We start from the raw sequence: 19,627 nt of genomic DNA, 5'->3' as shown, positions 1-19,627 counted from the left end.
ACCACCTGTAGATAACCACAATTACAGATGTGTTGCAACAGAGTTCCAAGAGCCTTCCAAGTCTGCAAGAGCAGAGTTTCCTAGAGATCTCCTGGCCCATTCTGATGTATTTCTGTGTGTATGTAATTATTGGGATCAGACTGTAGGTAGAGCATCCTGCCCTTTTCACTTAACAGTATAACATATTTTTCCATGTCATATAAAATCTGTTGAAAACATTTTAGTAGCTGAATAGTATTTTTTTGGGCAGAAATTAGACATTATATTTAATAATTTAGGCTTTCATTTTGTTTTTAATTGCTATATAAAGCAAGAAACAACCTTTTACACAGATCTTTGTCTGCATTTGAATTAAATAAACAATAAATGTGACAATCTCTGTAAATAAAATCAGGTTAAAATAAACATGGTGGACAGCTGTGAAAGAAATGTTCCAGGACTAAGGAGACGTAGTCCTGTTCCTTTGCTTGGTGGACTGGGAGATGGAGGACTTGTCTCAATGTTCCTAGTCCTAGCTGACCGTCAAGAATAGTTGGAGAAATAAGCAGCAGCATTTACTGTGAAAGTACACGACAGGAAAAGTTGTACTGAGAAGTGAGAGGGAGGTAGAAAATCAGGGCTGGTGGTAGAAACACCTACTCCCATACCTCATGCACAGGCCATACAGCAGTTCTGTCTCCTGAAAGCAGCCAGTTTTTCAGAGGACTTCCAGATCCCACTGCTGAAACAAACGAACCTACAACAGCTATTGGGCACTTATATCAAGAGGACATGCACGCTTCAGTCAACCAGTTAAATGGAGCATTTCTGCCCATTTGCTCTTATATCAGTAGACAAGTTCCTTCTCTGCCCTCATCTATTTCTTACCAATCAAGAATTAAACCTAGAAAGATAGACTAGGCCTTGACACCAAATGGGATGCTGCCTTTCATTGTAAACCGCCCAGATTATCCAGGTAGGGTCATTTTGGACAGAGGAGTGGCCTGCAGTGTGAGTGTTAAATGATTATTTAAAGATAGAAGATATTTGGGTACAGCATTTTGTCTTTCATGTTTCTGTTGTCTTAGATCTATTTGTGATGGGATAGGAGAGGTTTGAAAGAGGCTCCTAAACCTGGGCTAGATGATCGAAGTGTCCTGCATAGTTAAATTTTAAGACTTGGTTGTAACCAGATGAAATTTCTTAGTCTCAGCTGTTGGCAAGCATGAGAGGGGAAGGAGGCCTTGGTAAGCCTCTCGAAGATGTCAGTTGATGTGTGTTTTTTTTGTTTGCTTTTCAGAGTTTACCCTTACCTATGTCGGGCCTTGAAAACTTTCGTCAAAGATCGTAAAGAGATCCCTCTTGCTAAGGATTTTTATGTTGCGTTCCAAGACCTACCTACCAGACACAAGTAAGAAACCCTTCTTTGGAAGAAGAGGAATTCACCAAATAGTATAGCCATCACTTAATTGTCAGAAAACTCAAGAGGTTGCAGTCTTAGATCTGTAAAGAGTTATACCCAATTATCCAGAAAGTTTCGTTTTGGAGAAATATATTTTTCTAGGGAAATGGGATGAGAAGTGAAGCAATTTCTGGGGATTGTCATATTTTAGGGCACCTTGTAGGGGACGTTTGGGGAAAAAGTTAGGCGAGAAAACACAAAAACTGAGAACAGTCAGAGAAATTCATGAGTCTATGGAAATTTTTGCCAGACTTAAATGGCATAACTATTAAATAGTTTTTCCCGTTAGCAGTTATCTAAAGAATAAATTTACTGGAAGAAACTGAAGTGATATTTTGAAAACTTAAACTTTCTGAAATTACTTATAAAATTACCAAGTTATTTATATAAAATGAGTTTGTGAAGTAAAGGAAGTGTTTCTGAACTTCTGAGTATAAAATTTTTTCCCATGATAACTTTACTATGAAAGTAATACATGCTTATTTAGAAATTATACGTAAGCAAAAAATCTATTTGCGTATAAAACAAAAATGGAATCATCTTATTTTCTGATTGTGATTTCATTTGTTTGGTGTCCTTTATTTAGTTTTTCATGTTCATCTGTGTGTTTTGTTGTGAATAGCATATATATTGTGTGATTTAGGAATGGGCACGTTGACTGAATCAGTCCTGTAGGAGATTCCAAAGAGTACCTTGTCTCTTTTGTTTTCTGTTTGTTTGTCTGTTTGTTTTGAGGACGATTAACCCTGAGCTAACATCTGCTGCCAATCCTCCTCTTTTTTGCTGAGGAAGCCTGGCCCTGAGCTAACATCTGTGCCCATCTTCCTCTACTTTATATGTGGGACGCCTACCACAGCATAGCTTGCCAAGTGGTGCCATGTCCGCACCCGGGATCCGAACCAGCGAACCCCGGGCCACCAAAGCGGAACGTGAGCACTTAACTGCTGCGCCACTGGGCCGGCCTCTGTTTTTTTAAGCATAAATTATCATTGAATAGTCTCTCATTAAAACAGAAAAACTTCTTAGTTTGGCAATGAACATTTGCTAATGAAACATGTGTCTTTAAACAGAATTCGAGAACTCACCTCATCCAGAATTGGTTTGCTCACTCGCATCAGTGGGCAAGTGGTGCGGACTCACCCAGTTCACCCGGAGCTCGTGAGTGGAACTTTCCTGTGCCTGGACTGTCAGACGGTGATCAAGGATGTAGAACAGCAGTTCAAATACACACAGCCGAACATCTGCCGAAATCCGGTTTGTGCCAACAGAAGGCGATTCCTGCTGGATACAAATAAATCGAGATTTGTTGATTTTCAAAAGGTATTTATTAACTTCTATTTAGGTCACATTCAGCCTATGCTAATAATTCATTTCTAGGCCCTTGCAATAGCTTACGTAGACAATGTTAAACTCAGTTTTTATGTAAGTCAAGTCAAATGTGACTACAGATTTAAGCCAAAAACTCTTAATGCAAATTTCAGTTACCAATATATAAATGTGTTTTAACCTATAATAACTTGGATTGGAAGCTCCTTCTGACTATGACAAAATGTATTTGTCAGAGAATAAACAGTAACCATTATTGTGATGATGATGATGAACTAGAGTTAAGAAAACTTTGGAGAAGTAGAGACTTGTTTTATAAGACTTCAAGTTGGTGGTTAGGAGGGAGGAAGGCGTGAGTAAGTGGAGGGGCAAAAATGGACATGTGTGTCAATAGCAATAAGGATTGTCAAGATTGAAGTAGAGGAGCCAAATTGGAGATACTCTGAGAGATGATTTGGGATGAGGCATGGGGGACTTGGAGCCTTAAATCTCTGGTTGAGAAATTTGGACCTGTCTTAATAAGCAAGGGGAATATATTTTCAGGGGATTTTTCTTTTTTAATGGAAGATTAATGAGTGTAGTATTTAACAAGAGGCTAATAATTACGCACTCATAGTTACCTGGGCAAGAGGTGGATGGTAGCAGTTAAGAAAGAAGGAGAGGGGACTGGCCTGGTGGTATAGTGGTCAAGTTCATACCCTCTACTTCAGCCTGGGGTTCACAGGTTCAGATCCTGGGCACAGACCTACACACTGCTCATTAAGCCATGCTGTGGCAGCATCCCACATACAAAATAGAGGAAGATCAGCATACATCTTAGCTCAGCGACAGTTTTCCTCAAAGCAAAAAGAGGAAGATTGGCAGTAGATGTTAGATGAGGGCCAATTTTACTCACCCAAAAAAAAGGAATGAAGGAGGGGGAGCCAGCCCTGATGGCCCAGTGGTTAAACTTTGTCATGCTGTACTTCAGTGGCCCAGGTTGGCTTCCTGGGTGCAGAACCGCACCACTTGTCTGTCATGCTGTGGCAGCAGCTCACATAGAAGAACTAGAAGGACCTACTGCTATGTACTGGGGCTTTGGGGAAGGAGGAAAAAAAAAAGAGAGGAAGATTGGCAACAGATGTTAGCTCAGGGCAAATCTTCCCTGGCAAAAAAGAATAAAGGAGGGGGCATCTCAAATCTCAGCAGGATTTAGTAATTCCAGGATTTGCAAAGAGGAAAGAAAAGTTGCCACAGCTCAAGCACACAAGCATGAGGGAATGCGTACCAGACTGAAAGAATTAATATTAAGTTCACTTGTTAATCCTTACTTTGTTTTCTTATATTAATCCACTTAGTTTATAAGAAGTATATACTCCCAACAATTTTGGGTAAGAGATGCTTTATATTTGAAAAAGAACATGATATAAAAACCAAATACAAAGTATGAATCTAGATTGGGTCTTCATTTGGAGAAAAAGAAAAAAACAGCTGTAATAAAGTACATTCTTGACAGCTTGGGAAATTTGAAGATGGACTAGCTAATAGAAAACATTATGGAATTAAATATTACTTAATTCTCCTGGTATGCTAATGGTCGTTACATAGAAGATTGTATTCTCAGAAGATGAGTGGTAAAAAATTTAGGGGTGAAATATCTTGCTGTTTACAACTTCTTTCAAATGATAGAGTAGACATATGTGTGTGTCGATGTAAGTAATGTTAATGGTTGCATTGAGGTAGGGGGTATAAAGTATATGAAATTTTTCATAAAATTTCCCTACAAATTTAGAGGAAGATGGAACACAGAACAGATATTTAACTACATAGTCAATTTGAACAAAGAGAGAAAAAAGAAACTTTTTTTTTTGAGGTAATGTTGATTTGTAAGATTATATAAATTTCAGGTGTACATCATTATGTTTCAGCTTCTGTGTAGACTACATCGTGTTCACCACCAAAAGTCTAGTTTCCATCTGGATGGATGAATGCTTAAAGAAACAACATTGTTTAATCAGTAAAAGTGCACCATTAGTAAATAGTTAAATAGATTAGATGTAATCTTTTGCCTATTTGAAAGGAGTTTGAGGGTAGAGAGTTGTTAAGATGAAGGTTGGCACGTGTTGAATATGTCCGTATTTGTGGCATTTAACTTAGAGTGTATGGCATTTGAAAGATAACTCCTCTCATTCTTGGCCATCTCTTTGTCTTGATTATAGGTTCGAATTCAGGAGACTCAAGCTGAGCTTCCTCGAGGGAGTATCCCCCGCAGTTTAGAAGTGATCTTGAGGGCTGAGGCTGTGGAGTCAGCTCAAGCTGGTGACAAGTGTGACTTTACAGGGACACTGATTGTTGTACCTGATGTCTCTAAGCTTAGCACACCAGGTCAGTAATCTATGGGTGAAATTTAACAAATTCCCAGTTGCCTGAACTGCAGAAGAGCTAGCTTCTTGAATCTCCCTTGTCTTATTTTTGGCTACCAATCAGGGTGAGCAAGTATGATGAGAGTAAAAACAACTTGATTTTGCTACAGAAAGTACGGTACTGAAAAATTTCAAAGGCTAAATTAAATCGTTGGATTTATGGGTTTTATTTGAGCAATTTTGGTTCTCAGCACCTTCAGTATTTGAGCTGTGAAACAACCTATCATTCGATCTTTTAGGAGCACGTGCAGAAACTAATTCCCGTGTCAGTGGTGTTGATGGATATGAGACAGAAGGCATTCGAGGACTCCGGGCCCTTGGTGTCAGGGACCTCTCATACAGGCTGGTCTTTCTGGCCTGCTTTGTTGCACCAACCAACCCAAGGGTGAGTCTTCTTAATGCAATGGCAAAGCTTAAGAAAGTCCTCCCCTGAGGCTGCCACAAGTTACAGGCTTCTGAACATCTGAGTTATCCAGTCAGTGTTAAAGGCAGAGGTTTGGGTTGAGATTTGATTCTTTAGTTTTAAAACCACATCTTTCCATGTCTGTCTTTCTGACCTTGAGGAAAAGTCTTATTTTCATACATAAGAGCTCAATGCTTTAAGAGCATTGGTACAAATCATCCAGAGTGTTTTGTTTTGCTTTATTTTTTAATTATCATAGTTCCTCTGTCATGCTCCTGGAGAAAGCACAGACAGAAGGATTTAGTAATCTGGGAAGTAAAGTAAATGGCTGTTTCTGAGAGTGGTGGACTGTTAGTATTACAGTTGTTCCGAACTTGATTCTGTGTCCTGAATGGGAAAGCGGTGAGAAGGGGTTTGGAAAATTGTCCAGTATTGGGAAAAGGAGGGGTGAAGGTAATACTCTGTTACTTCATTTTCATCTTCATATCAATGATTACTATTTTATTGTGGCTCATCTCTTGAGTATTCAAATTCATTTAGATAGCAATACAAAACAGTGGTGATACCTTTTTGGTTGTTGTTTTTAATTCACTGGACAAACGACAAACTCTTTGGCATCTTAATTAACTGAGGCCTTAATAATTTGGGGTTTTTTTTTTTTTTTTAAACCTTTATAGTCAACGGATTCTGAAGTTGACTTCCCAGGCTATGTTTTGTTTGTAATGAAGTTCCTTCTCCTGTCACATTATTTGGCTGTATTCTAATACTTTTTTCTTTCTTCTCCACCTCTCAGTTTGGAGGGAAAGAGCTCCGAGATGAGGAACAGACAGCTGAGAGCATTAAGAATCAAATGACTGTGAAGGAGTGGGAGAAAGTGTTTGAAATGAGTCAAGATAAAAATCTGTACCACAATCTTTGTACCAGCCTGTTCCCTACTATACATGGTAAGGGTTCTGTCCATTTGTGACACTAACTTGAAAGCAAAATAATGAATATAAAACAGCAACAAGTGATTTCTTAAAGCATACAAATCAGATCATGAAAGCTTTTTAGTGGGTTTAGAAGGGATCTTAAAAAGTCATTTACAGAAGGACAAATATATGATTCCACTTATAATACCTAGAATAGGCAAATTTGTAGAGACAGAAAATAGAAAGAGGTTACCTGATGGGGAGGTGAATGGGGGTTATTGTTTAATGGATAGTCTCTCTTTGGGATCAAGAAAAGTTCTGAAAATGAGTAGGAGTGATGGTTGTAAAACATAGTGAATGTACTTAATTCCACTAAACTGTACACTTAAAAATAATTGAAATGGTAAATTTTATGTTGTGTATATTTTACCACAATTTTTTAAAAAGAAAAAAAAGGTCATTTAGTCTTCTTTTCCTGGTTTCAGGGCAGAACTGCACTTAAGTATTTTCCGATATGCTAGATTAATGTCCTGATCTTATTTTTCTTTTTAGTTTTCAGAGATGGAGATTTCATGGTGCTTCTTGGTTACATGTTCCTTTTGTGGTTTCCTCTTTCATGTTTTCTTGGCTCTTGGTTGCTAGCTGCTCACTGTCATTAAAATCCTCTTGTATTGAAGGATATGACTAAATTTTCATGCCTTGTGCTTTACCCTTGTTTTTTTCCATGCTTATCTTCCATATTCAGTTGGAGTTATGGTAAGAACTCAGGAGATAAGTGTATTTCTCTTAGGTATATATTTTTAATCATTGAAAATTAACCTTTTTTTTCTGTCTAAATATTTGGTCAATGAAATTGAACTAAAATCCTTTATGTTAGTAATCCTTTATAGATTTTATTGTGTCCTTCCTTATAGTAACTAGGTGTCAACATTTTTATGCTGCTCCACTCCCCCCCATAAATTAATCCGTTGCTGTGTAACAGATTACCCCAAAACTTAATGGCTTGAAACAACAAACATTATCTCATACAGTTTGTGGGACAGGAATTTGAGAGAGGCTTAGCTGGGTGGTTCTGGCTCAGTCTTTGATGAGGTTGTAGCCAACACGTCAGCCTGGACTGCAGTCAGCTAAAGGCTTAACTGGAGCTGGAGAATCCACTTACAAGGGGGCTGACTCACACAGCTTACCTGTTAGAGCTAGCTGTTAGCCGGAAGTCTCAATTCCTTGCCACATGAATCTCTTCCTTAGGGCTGTATGATTGTCCTCACAACACAGCAGCTGGCTTCCCCAAGAGCATGTGATGCCAGAGAGCCAAGCAAGGAGGAAGCAAAATACTTCTTGGGACCTAGTCTCAGAAGTTATACACCCTCACTTTCACCATATGCTAGTCGTTAGTAGCAAGTCTCTAAGTCGAGCCACACTTAAGGAGAGGAGAAATAAGCTCCATCTTGAAAAAAGGAGTATCCAAGAATTTGTGGACTATTTAGAAACTACCACACCTCTGACACATTTGTTTCATAGGTCATGAGTCAGAGAAATATTGTTTGTGGAATGGATTTTTGATCTTCTGCTTTCAAAGAGTAGTTTGTGTAAATGTGCCTAGCACTTTGTTGATGGAGTTCACAGAAAGTCATAATAATTAACACAGAAAATTGTTTCTTTTAATAGCACATTTCTAAAGATCCAGTGTTTCTGTTTTTGTTAATTGTGCATTTTCTTCTTGTATTGCATTTGTAAACAGTCTTTAGAAGCAGCTGCAAATCACACTCGGCATCTTATTTAATCCATATCCTTTCAGTTAGCATGTATTTACATTCAGCACTGGTCACTGTTGGTGATACAAAAGATGTAAGTCATGGACCATACTCTTGATAGAACTACAAGACCTGCCATTAGGAAGAACTAGCAAATGTGGTAGGCTGTGGTGGACATAGTTTATTTATGGGGAGAGTTGAGGACAACGACATCGGGAAAGGCCTTGTGTAGGAAGTAGGACTTATGGACAAGGAAAGACTCGTAGAATGGTGAACTTTCAGCAGCTGTGACATCTGTGGTATAGGTGAAGACACTGGGATGGTGGTTATGTGACTTTAAGTTCACAGAGCAAGAAACAAGATTAGAAGGCAGGTTATTTTTATTCCAGTCTTAGGCCTTGCTTCAGCTGTCTCTGCTCTTTTGATTGGTAAACATGCCTTTGTAGTTTCCTGTGAAACGGTTTAACTTCATGTTGAAAAATACCTTAAATTTTCGTTTCAGGCAATGATGAAGTAAAACGGGGTGTCCTTCTGATGCTCTTTGGTGGTGTTCCAAAGACAACAGGGGAAGGGACCTCTCTTCGAGGGGACATAAATGTTTGCATTGTTGGTGACCCAAGTACAGCTAAGAGCCAGTTTCTCAAGTAAGTGTTTGCTTGAGGTAATATAGCAGGAAAACCAAAGTGCATCGTTCCAGGCCTTCTGTGCTCCCAAGAATACAGTCGCTGTGCCTTTACTAGAGCAGGAGTATATATTATGACTATGTCAAATATATAACTCTCTTATATTACATACAACTTAATTTGTTTAATAGAATGTAACATTTTACAATGTTTTGGAATAGGGAAAAATTGCCTGTAATCCCAATCCCACATAGACTTCTTTTATTCTTTGTATAATCCTTGTATAAAAGTCTTTGAATACAGGAATATTTTTGGGTTTTTTGGTGAGGAAGATTGGCCCTGAGCTAACATCTGTGCCACTCTTCCTATATTTTGTATGTGGGACACCACCACAGCATGGCTTGATGAGCAGTGTGTAGGTCCATGCCCGAGATCTGAATCCACAAACCCTGGGCTGCTGAAGCAGAGCATGTGAATTTAACCACTATGCCACCAGGCCACCCCCAGGAATGTGTATTTTCATGGTTGTAAATCATAGCATACATATTTTAAATTTTCACTTAACCTAAGTATTTTTTCATGTTTATTTATGTTCACAATTGTTTTTTATTGGTGCGCTGTAACTTACAAAATCATTTCCCTAGCCTGTTAGTAGACAATTTAACAGAGTAGTTCATTTTAATAATTATAGATATTGATACAGTGAACATCATAATGTGTATAAATTTTTTTCCCCCTTTGGGTAAATTCCTAGGCATAGGATTGCAGAGACTAAGAATACAAACATCTTTCATGGTCTTAAACAGGATGTGCTTTCCAACAGCGGTGGTACAAGGATGAGACAGTTTATGCTAACCTTATCAGCATGAGTACCTCTTTAGCAATTTTTGCTTATTTTTAGAAGCTATAATAGTTACTTGCTTACCTTTCAAACTTTTATGAAACTTAAGAGGTCAAAATAATAGCAACCAGTTTTTGAGGACTTTCTGTGTGTGTGTGTGTGTGTGTGTGTGTGTGTGTGTGTTGTCTCATCCTAGCAGCACCCAGACAGGCATGTGGTATTATCTTTTTTTAGGCAGGCCAACAAAACTTCTCTTAGCCTCAGTAACTTGCCTGACTTTTCATACCTGATAATTGATGCTGAGCCATGAATATTAGAACTCAGATATATTTGACTGCAAAGCATGTGTTCTTTATACTATATCAAGCTACCTTTCCTTTATTTGTTTGGGAAATTGTTAACATGGGACTGTTCTAGAATATAGAATATTTTTCTTTGGAATTTTATAAATAAATACTGTTTCCTTCAAGTATGTCAGGGACTGAGTTCCAGATTTGAAGATCTGTGAATAGTCCTATGTTAAAAGGAATTCTTTTTTTTCTCATTTCCTCTGCTCCCGCCTCCCCCTACCACCACCACAAAAAGATGTACTACAGTGTTGCTTCTGTTAACAGTATTGTATCGTGCATGGTTATCTTAGACAAACATAACCTTTTGTATCTAGTGGGGTTTCTAGTATCTTTATTGCAATATAATTTACATATCATAAAGTTTACCCCTTTAAAGTGTACGGTTCAATGGTTTTAGTATATTAACAGAGTTGTACACCAAACTAAGTTTAAAACTTTTTGATCACTCAAAAAGGAATTCTGTACACACTAGCAGCCCCTCTTCATTCTCTCCCCCAGCCATAGGCAACTGCTACTCTACTTCAGTGTCTCTATCTGGACATTTCGTATAAACGGAATCATATACTATGTTGTTTTTGTGACTGCCTTCTTCCATTTAGCTTAATGTTTTCAAGATTCATTCTTGTTCAGCATGCATCAGTACTTCAGTTCCTTTTATTCCCAGTGATATTGTCATACGTATATTACCATGTGTAATTCATCAGTTAATGGACATTTGAATGTTTCTACTTTGGCTTTTATAAGTAATGCTGCTATGAACACTGGTGAATAAGTTTTTACCTTTTTTTTTTGTGTGTGTGGTACAATATATATCAAATTTACCATTTAAACATTTTTATACGTACATTTCAGTGGCATTAAGTACATTCAAGTTGTGCAGCCATCACCAACATCCGTCTTCAGAACTTTCTCATCTTCCCAAACTGACACTCTATTCTCATTAAACAATAACTCCCCCTTCTCCGTCCCCTAGAAATCACCATTCTACTTTCTGTCTCTGAATTTGATTATTCTAGGTCCCTCATATAGGTGGAATCATACAGTATTTGTCCTTTTATGACTGGCTCATTTCACTAGCATAGTGTATTCAAGGGTCATTTACGTTGTAAAATCTCTCAGAATTTCCTTTTTAAGACTGAATAATGCATTCTTCATTGTATGTATTTATCATATTTTGTTTATCCATTCATCCATCAATGAACATTTGGGTTGTTTCCATCTTTGAGCTATCGTAAATAATGCTGCTGTGAACATTGGCTTACAAGTATCTGTTTAGGTACTTGCTTTTGATTCTTCTATACTTTAAATTCAGTTCTCTTAAGTTTGGGTCCTTGATCCATTTTGAGTTAATTTTTGTATATGGTGTGAAGTCGGGGACCAGCTTTATTCTTTTGTATGTGGATATCCAGTTATCTCAAAATCAAGACTGTTCTTTTGCCCCATTGAATTGTTTTAGTACTCTTGTCGAAAATCAGTTGACCATAAATATGAGGGGTTATTTCTGGATTCTCAGTTATATTTCATTTATCTTTATGTCTGTCCTTAGGCCAGTACCGCACTGTCTTGATTACTATAGCTTTGTAGTAAGTTTTTAAATCAGGAAGTGTGGGTCATGCAACTCTTCTTTTCTTCCCCCCAGATTGTTTTAGCTATTCTGAGTCCCTTGACTTTCCATAGGAATTTTAGAATCAGCTTGTAAGTTTCTACAAAGAACCCAGCTATGATATTAAGAGGAATTGCATTGAATCTGTAGATCAGTTTAAGGTGTATTGGCTTTTTCACATTAAGTCTTCTGATCTGTGAACATGGAATATCTTTCCGTTTATTTAGGTCTTTCATTTCTTTCAGCAGTGTTTTGTAGTTTTCAGGGTATAGGCTTTCACTTCTTTTGTTAAATTTGTTTCTAAGTATTTTATTCTTTTTGATGCTATTGTAAGTGGAACTGGTTTCTTATTTTCATTTTTGGGTTGTTCATTGCAAGTGTATAGAGATACAATTGATGATCTTTGATCTTGCAGAACTCATTTATTCGTTCTGTTTTAGTGAATTCCATAGGATTTTCTTATAAGATCATGTCATCTGCAAATAGTGATAGTTGTTTTTCTTTTCAAATCTGGGTGCTTTTTTCTTTTTCTTGCTTACTTGCCCTGCCTAGACCATTCTGTATAATGTTGAACAGGAGTGGTGAGAGCAGGCATCTGTGTCTTGTTCCTGATCTTAGGGGGAAAGCATTCAGCCTTTTACCATTAAGTATGATGTTAGCTATGGGTTTTCATAGATGCCCTTTATCAGGTTGAGGGAAAGTCTCTTCTATTTCTAGTTTGTTAAGCTTTTATCATGAAAAGGTGTTGGCTTTTGTCACATGCTTTTTCTACATCCATTGAGACAGCTCTTTTACAATCTTAACATGGCATATTACTGATTTTTAGATGTTAAATCAACATTGCATTTTTGGAATAAATCTCACATTCAGCTTTTTCTTGTTTTGTTTTTTAAGCTCATGGCCTTCTAATAGATTGTTGTTGCTAAACTATTTCCTATTAAAGACTTCTTTTAAAATTGATGTTTTTGTCATGTATGAACTTCATCTTCCATTTGACAGGAATGGATTTAAATCTATATCAAAGGCCAGAGGAGATAAGGCTTTCTACTTGATGTATGGCATCGGTCTTTATGAATTGCTTAAGCTTAATGCCTGTCTCAAATGTTTTTTAAGAAACTTAAATTCTTAATTGATATAAATCCTGTCAGCTGACATTCCTGGAAAGGAGGCTTGTAGTCACATATTAATGAATATGATAACCTTGAACAGGCACGTGGAGGAATTCAGTCCCAGAGCTGTCTACACCAGTGGGAAAGCATCCAGTGCTGCTGGCCTAACAGCAGCTGTTGTGAGAGATGAAGAATCTCATGAGTTTGTCATTGAGGCTGGAGCTTTGATGCTGGCCGATAACGTAAGAACATTTTACACTCTTGGATATAAAGAAAGCAGAATAGCCCCTATCAGTAAAGGCGTATAAGTTTCTGTTAAAAAGATGTCCTTAAAAAAAAGTATTTTTAGTAAATCATAGTCTGATTAATCTAGAATTTAATTGGGATTGTCATCATTAATCAGCACTTTTGAACCTGTCTAGATTGTATTGCTTGCCCTGAGCATGTGTAGTTGCTGTGACTTGTACTTCCCAGCAATTTTTCCTTTCTAGACTCTGACACCCCTTTGAGTATGTCTGTTGCATTTTACATGTATTTGACATAGATCAATTAGCTCTGAATTTATACAAGTTGTAGTTATACATGCTTGTAAACATTATGTTCCAACTTCACCCTTCACTTTCCAAGCCTAAAATCAATGCTGAGGCGACCCAGAATATTTTGACCTTGAGATTTACACAGTGTTTTGTTTTGGTTTGGTTTGGGTTTTGGTGAGGAAGATTGGCCCTGAGCTAACATCTGTTGCCAATCCTCCTCTTTTTCCTTGAGAAAGATTGTCCCTGAGCCAACATCTGTGCCAATCTTCCTCTATTTTGTATGTGGGATGCCAACACAGCATGGTTTGATGAGTGGTGTCTCGGGCTGCACCTAGGATCTGAACCCGCAAACCTCGAGTCGCCAAACCAGTGTGTGCGAACTTAACCACTACACCACTGGGCCAGCCCCTACACAATGTTTTGATGTTGAGTAAAAGTGCAATGAGTGACTTTCTGTTTTTCAGTCTTGCTGTTAGTTTAAAATGAGTCAAAGCGGGTAGTTCCTTCTACCTCGGAGATCTATTGAACTATCTTACTCTAGTAGAGAGAATTGGGATTGTTTACTTGCCTATCTTCCAGTCGTTTAGAGAATGGAAAGGTCTCTGTAGTAGCAAACTTTAAGCTTACTTGCCATTTGACATCTGAAAGACAATTTCTTAGGCTAGATTTGTTTGGTTACAGGGTGTGTGTTGTATTGATGAATTTGATAAGATGGATGTGCGGGATCAAGTTGCTATTCATGAAGCTATGGAACAGCAGACCATCTCCATTACGAAAGCAGGAGTGAAGGTAGGTGTGTTCTTCTGTTCACTGTACTGTGCCTTAGCCTTGTAGATTAATGCAGCTCCAGAGACATTCACTGGCTGAAATGCATTACTTCAATATGAAACCTGTTCTTTGAAATAGAAAACACAGCCCTGAGGATTATTAATCCAAATTATAGGTGCTACTTAGGGTACTGTGAAAACGTATTGCTGTGACAGAGAGTAGAGGTGAAGTTTTTAGCACTTCTCTTCTCAAAATTTCCACAGAGCTTCTGTGTTCTTTAATAAAGCATGCTTCCAATTGTAACAAAAATAATCAAACTTGACAAATTATTTAATGAAAATAATAAGTACAACATTGTAACCAGCATTAGAGAGAAACAAAAATTTTTAAATAAAATTAATATATTCAAGTAATTAAGGAAAATTTAAGCAGTATACTAAAATATAAATTAAAAAGAGAAATCTTCCCCTGCAACTCCCGGCACCAATAGATGCTCAGAAGTACCTGCTGAGTTTATGCCCCTTTCAGGAATATCTTATACATAAATAAGCATAATATGTACAGTTTTATTTCTTGGTCATTTAACTTCATAGTCTTATTTTGGCGAGCTTTCTATATCAGTACATATTAGATCCACTGTGGTTTTTTATTACTCCATGGTTTTCAAGTGTAGGTACCCCAATTTGGCTTATTAGACTCTTACAGAGTGACATTTGGGTCCTTTCCAGCCTTTGTATTACGAACAATCTTCTAGTAAACATCCTTGAATACATATCTTCCTGTACCTAGCTGCAAGATAAATTCCTAATAAGAAATGGCTGGCTTAAAGGGTATGCACATCATACCACCACCATCCTGTGGGAGTGCCTGTTAGCATGCTATGTATTATCACACTTTAATTTTGATGGTTCAATAGATGAAAAATGATATCTTATTATTTTGGTTTGCATTTAGTTAATTATGAGTGAGATTGAGTATTTTGTCATGTGTTTATTAGATATTCCAGATGTCTTTTTAAACCTGTCATGATTCTTTCTTTTGTGGTCAGGCTACTCTGAATGCCAGGACGTCCATTTTGGCAGCAGCAAACCCAATCAGTGGACATTATGACAGATCAAAATCATTGAAACAGAATATAAATTTGTCAGCTCCCATCATGTCCCGATTTGATCTCTTCTTTATACTTGTGGATGAATGTAATGAGGTAACCACGTGAGCTGTCGCTCTTAGCTTCTTTGTTATTTCCAATTTGAGTAATTGAGTGAGACAAGGCTGGAAGTTGTATTCCTGAACAGCTGGTGCATGTATTTGCATTGACCTTTCATTTCTCTCAGAGTGGCCCAAGATTGGGCAAAGGATTTTTATTAAGCAATTCAAAATAAAGTCACTTGAATTACTGGTGTGTGTGTGTGCACACGTGCGAGTGTGAGGAAGATTGGCCCTGAGTTAGCTGACATCTGTTGCCAATCTTCCTCTTCTTGCTTGAGGAGGACTGTCACCGAGCTAACTCTGTGCCAGTCTTCTATTTTTTCCATGTGGGACACTGCCATAGCGAGGCTTGACAAGTGATGCTAGGTCCATCCATATCCGGGATCCAAACCTGCAAACCTAACCACCATGCCACCGGGTTGGCCCCTGTTTTTTAATTCACGAAAGAAAAAAGAAAACATATTACAATTAATTCCCAGCTATACTTTTTTAAGATTTTTATAAGAATTTTTTTCTTTCATTGGGTGTGGTGGTTTTTGGGGTTTTTTTGGTTTTTGTTCAAATCATGAGTCATTTGTCCTCCTGTATCTTCCCATCAAGTTGTTGAATATGTATCACATTTTTTTTCTTAATTATGTAACTTTTAAGATTGAATGTAAAATTGTGGATTTGCTTGAATTCTAACATGTTAGTATTAGAGATATTTATACTTAGACTTAAATATTTAACAACATTGCACAGCTCAGATGTGCGCAGAATTACAGAATGACATTCTGTAGAAGCTAGTATCATAGGCTCTACTTTTAATTGTTGAGCATGCATTAGGCACAATGCCTACCTCTTGCTTACAGTGAAACTTTAAATGTTAGCTAAATAAGAGTTGCCTTCCATTATGTGAATGTTTGGAAAGTTAGTCTTTTATGTTTTGGTTTGTTTTTTCTTCACAAATCCATATAACTATTTGACCCAAACTCCCCCATCCCCCATAGTTGAAACTTGTCTGATTTTCATATCTTCCTGTTTGTACATGATTCATTAAATTAATTTTTAACCTTTTGTTGGAAATAATTTCAAACTTACAGAAAAGTTGCAAGAAGTAGAGTAGTGCATATAGCACCCATATACTCTTTATTCCGTTCACATATTAACATTTGGCCCTATTTGCTTTATCATTTGCTGTCTATATCTCTATGTTTTTTCTGTACCATTTGAGAGTAAATTGCATATTTTTAGTATGATTTTATTTTTTTCAATGTTAATAACAATTCTATGATGATTATCTTCATATATTCATAAGCTGCAATATAATGTAGTGGCTCAGAGCCTGGACTCTGAAGGTAGACTGTTCAAATCCTGGCTCCATCACTTACTAATTACTATGTTGGACAAGTTACTTAACCTCTCTGGGCCTCACTTTGCTCATCTGTAAAATGAGGATAATATTACCTACCTAATAAGGCTTTTGTGAGGGTTGCATGAGTTAATGCTTCTAGATACAAGGCAACAGTGCCTGGCATACACTGGTGGCCCTAGAAATCTTAATTCTGCTATTATGATTAAAGTCAGTTAATTCCTTCAGGAATATTCTTAGAGTAGAGCAAAGGTATGCATCTAAAATTTTGATTTTAAATGAAACTGGTACCAAACTTTCCTCAGAAACTTGATACCCATTAACACATCTTTCAGTGACATATTACAGCTTGTTTTTAGCTGTAAATAATTTCTTAATGCCTGGGATAGTCTGAAGTGGATATTGCTGTGACTGATCAAAGTGATTTTCTTATTTGAATTAGGTTACAGATTATGCTATTGCCAGACGTATAGTAGACCTGCATTCAAGAATTGAGGATTCGATTGATCGTGTCTACTCCCTTGATGATATCAGGAGGTATCTTCTTTTTGCAAGACAGTTTAAACCCAAGGTAACCTGGGCTTTTGTACTGTAATAGGGCATGGTGGGCATATGAAAGTGGCATTTTCACAAAAAGCTTATGTGGAAATTAACTGAACCTGTACTTGGTTGGGTTTTTTGTTTGTATGTGTTAAGAACAGCTTGTTTCTTCAGAGAGAGCTGAGAAAAGGGAATTTTAAAAAACTGAATAATTCTATTGCTTTTACTTGTTAGGTGCTAATAGAAAGATTTTTATGGGTAAAGAGTTTTGAATAACCAAATAACGTAGGACGTCCTTTTATTTCAACCATTATTCCTAAGAATCTTAAAACTGTGTATGTGCTTAAATCCATAGTCTACCGAATGCTCTCCAGTCTGTGTGAGGAAAAGCTTGGATCCCTCCGGGTCATTGTGAGAAATGTGAATTACTGTTTTACAGTAATTGATGTAGTTCATTGGGTTGAATCTGCACTGGACCCAGGATACTCCCTTGGGCATTTATTTTTGGAATAAACCTCCGTAATGCATCTGTTTTGTTTGGCATTTTTCTGAAATAGAATATGAAAAGAAAAGATTCTGGTTGAGTTTTTTGGACTATGGTCTAGCTTGACTTTTGGGAGTTACCTTAGATTTTAATTATCCCTCACCTTCACTTGATTATCCATAATATTGGGATTGACCCTCACTGTCCCCAAAGAAGCTCAGTCATTAAAAACTAAGGGTGATGGGTCCCTTCTCTGTGAGAGGCATTTGTTCCCCGTATGTACTGTTCCCTCTGTGACTTTGGCATCCTTCCTTGATGTATTGAGTTCCTTGCTCTGAAAAACTGAGGGTTTTTTCCTATGCCTCACTTTGTTGTTATTATTCAACAAATAATAAAATTTACTGAAATAGGTGGTGTATATATATATTGACTTTTTCTCAGAGACAGCATGGGTTAATTAACTGAGCCTCAAGAATAGCCTGAGCATTAATTTGTTTAATGAGCTTTGGCATTTTTTAGAAATGGCCATTTGCTTAAATACTAACCCTGCTGTCTTCCTATTCATAAAATTGACACATGGAATTCACAGGCCCCTTTAGTGTTAATTTATTTTTGAAAGGCATTTCAGTCTTATTTCTTTGTCATTGACTTCAGAGTTTTGACTCTCTCAGTTCCCCAAAGTGTCTCCACCTGGAAGGCTCTTAAACTTATGTTTAACGCAGCTCTCATTAAGTGGAAGTGCTCTCACTTGAGTGATGTTCTGAAACAGATTTCTAAAGAGTCAGAGGACTTCATCGTGGAACAGTATAAACGTCTCCGTCAGAGGGATGGTTCTGGAGTAACCAAGTCTTCATGGAGGATTACAGTGCGACAGCTCGAGAGCATGATCCGCCTCTCTGAAGCGATGGCTCGGATGCACTGCTGTGATGAGGTCTCAAAGTCACTTTAACATAAGGAGGAGGAGAAACTGACTTGTTGGCTTATAAGCATGTATTTAATCTTTGGTATAGGACTTACCGGCTTTCGCTGGAGATGTATTTTTGTATAACTATTGAGTGCTCATAGGATGCGTGACTCTGGGATTTCTCCCTTTGAGAAGGTTGCTGTCGATCATTTATTGAGTGCAGTAGTTAGATTAATAGTAATGAGATAATGATGTCAAGGATTATGAGTACGTATAGAAGTGATTTACCATTCATGCCATTCATTCAAGAAAAATTAGTTTAAACTCTACAATGTGCTAGGCCTCTGGGCTGGGGATACAGATAGGATAAGGTAGCCCCCAGCCTCAAAGGGAACTCTCCCCTTAGGTTTGTATAGTGTTTGGTTATTAAACTGTCCATGTCATTGGGTATTTAGAGAGCAAATGCGGAGCAGGGTAGAAGGGCATTCAAGCCCTCATCTCTGCTTCAAGCAAAGCAGCCCTGCTTTTACTTAGCTTTATATATTAAATAGTGTAAGATTTTATTTGAAGAAAGAGTTGGCTATTTTTCTTTTGATAGTATGATTGAGGTATAATTTACATCAAAGAAAATGTGTAGCTTTGACTTTTTACATATACCCTTGTGACCACCGAGCTCAAGATAAAGAACGTTTCTATCATCCCAGAAAGTTCCTTTGTGCCCTTTTTCAATCTTAGCCCCCTTCCCAGAAGTAACCAGTGTTCTGATTTCAATCACCATTTCTATCCCTATAGATTCAGTTTTTGTCTTTTTTTCTTTTTATTTAATTTTTCAAGTTCTCTGATATGGTGCTTTGCTCTTTACAAAGTACTTTCACGCTGTCTTATTGGATATTTTTTGATTCACCTGTCATTTAATGGACATCTTTGTGGGATAAGAGATGAATAAGAGAGCCCCTGCCTTCCATTGCTGATAATCTGGTGGGAACAAGACATACATTTAATTAAGCATGTGAAATATCAGAGGGAGGATATTATTATGGAGTGTCACCAGCAAAGAGTGCAGAGATTAATT

At 37.4% G+C, this 19,627-nt stretch overlaps 1 protein-coding gene across 1 annotated transcript in view; it reads left to right on the top strand.

Moving 5' to 3' along the window:
- LOC124238529 (DNA replication licensing factor MCM6-like) overlaps positions 1–19,627 on the top strand; it is a 31,135-nt gene that overhangs the window by 4,716 nt on the left and 6,792 nt on the right. The window contains exons 3-13 of the mRNA XM_046659585.1: positions 1,280–1,390; positions 2,512–2,761; positions 4,966–5,131; positions 5,409–5,554; positions 6,366–6,516; positions 8,740–8,881; positions 12,864–13,005; positions 13,981–14,088; positions 15,116–15,271; positions 17,070–17,198; positions 18,421–18,582. Of these exons, the coding sequence (XP_046515541.1) occupies positions 1,280–1,390; positions 2,512–2,761; positions 4,966–5,131; positions 5,409–5,554; positions 6,366–6,516; positions 8,740–8,881; positions 12,864–13,005; positions 13,981–14,088; positions 15,116–15,271; positions 17,070–17,198; positions 18,421–18,582 (1,663 nt within the window). The remainder of the gene's footprint in view (positions 1–1,279; positions 1,391–2,511; positions 2,762–4,965; positions 5,132–5,408; positions 5,555–6,365; positions 6,517–8,739; positions 8,882–12,863; positions 13,006–13,980; positions 14,089–15,115; positions 15,272–17,069; positions 17,199–18,420; positions 18,583–19,627) is intronic.

This window comes from Equus quagga, chromosome 4 (assembly GCF_021613505.1).
Source record: "Equus quagga isolate Etosha38 chromosome 4, UCLA_HA_Equagga_1.0, whole genome shotgun sequence".
Classification (NCBI taxonomy): domain Eukaryota; kingdom Metazoa; phylum Chordata; class Mammalia; order Perissodactyla; family Equidae; genus Equus; species Equus quagga.
Note: the sequence above shows the minus strand (reverse complement) of the source record. Positions and strands in the feature narration are given on the sequence as shown.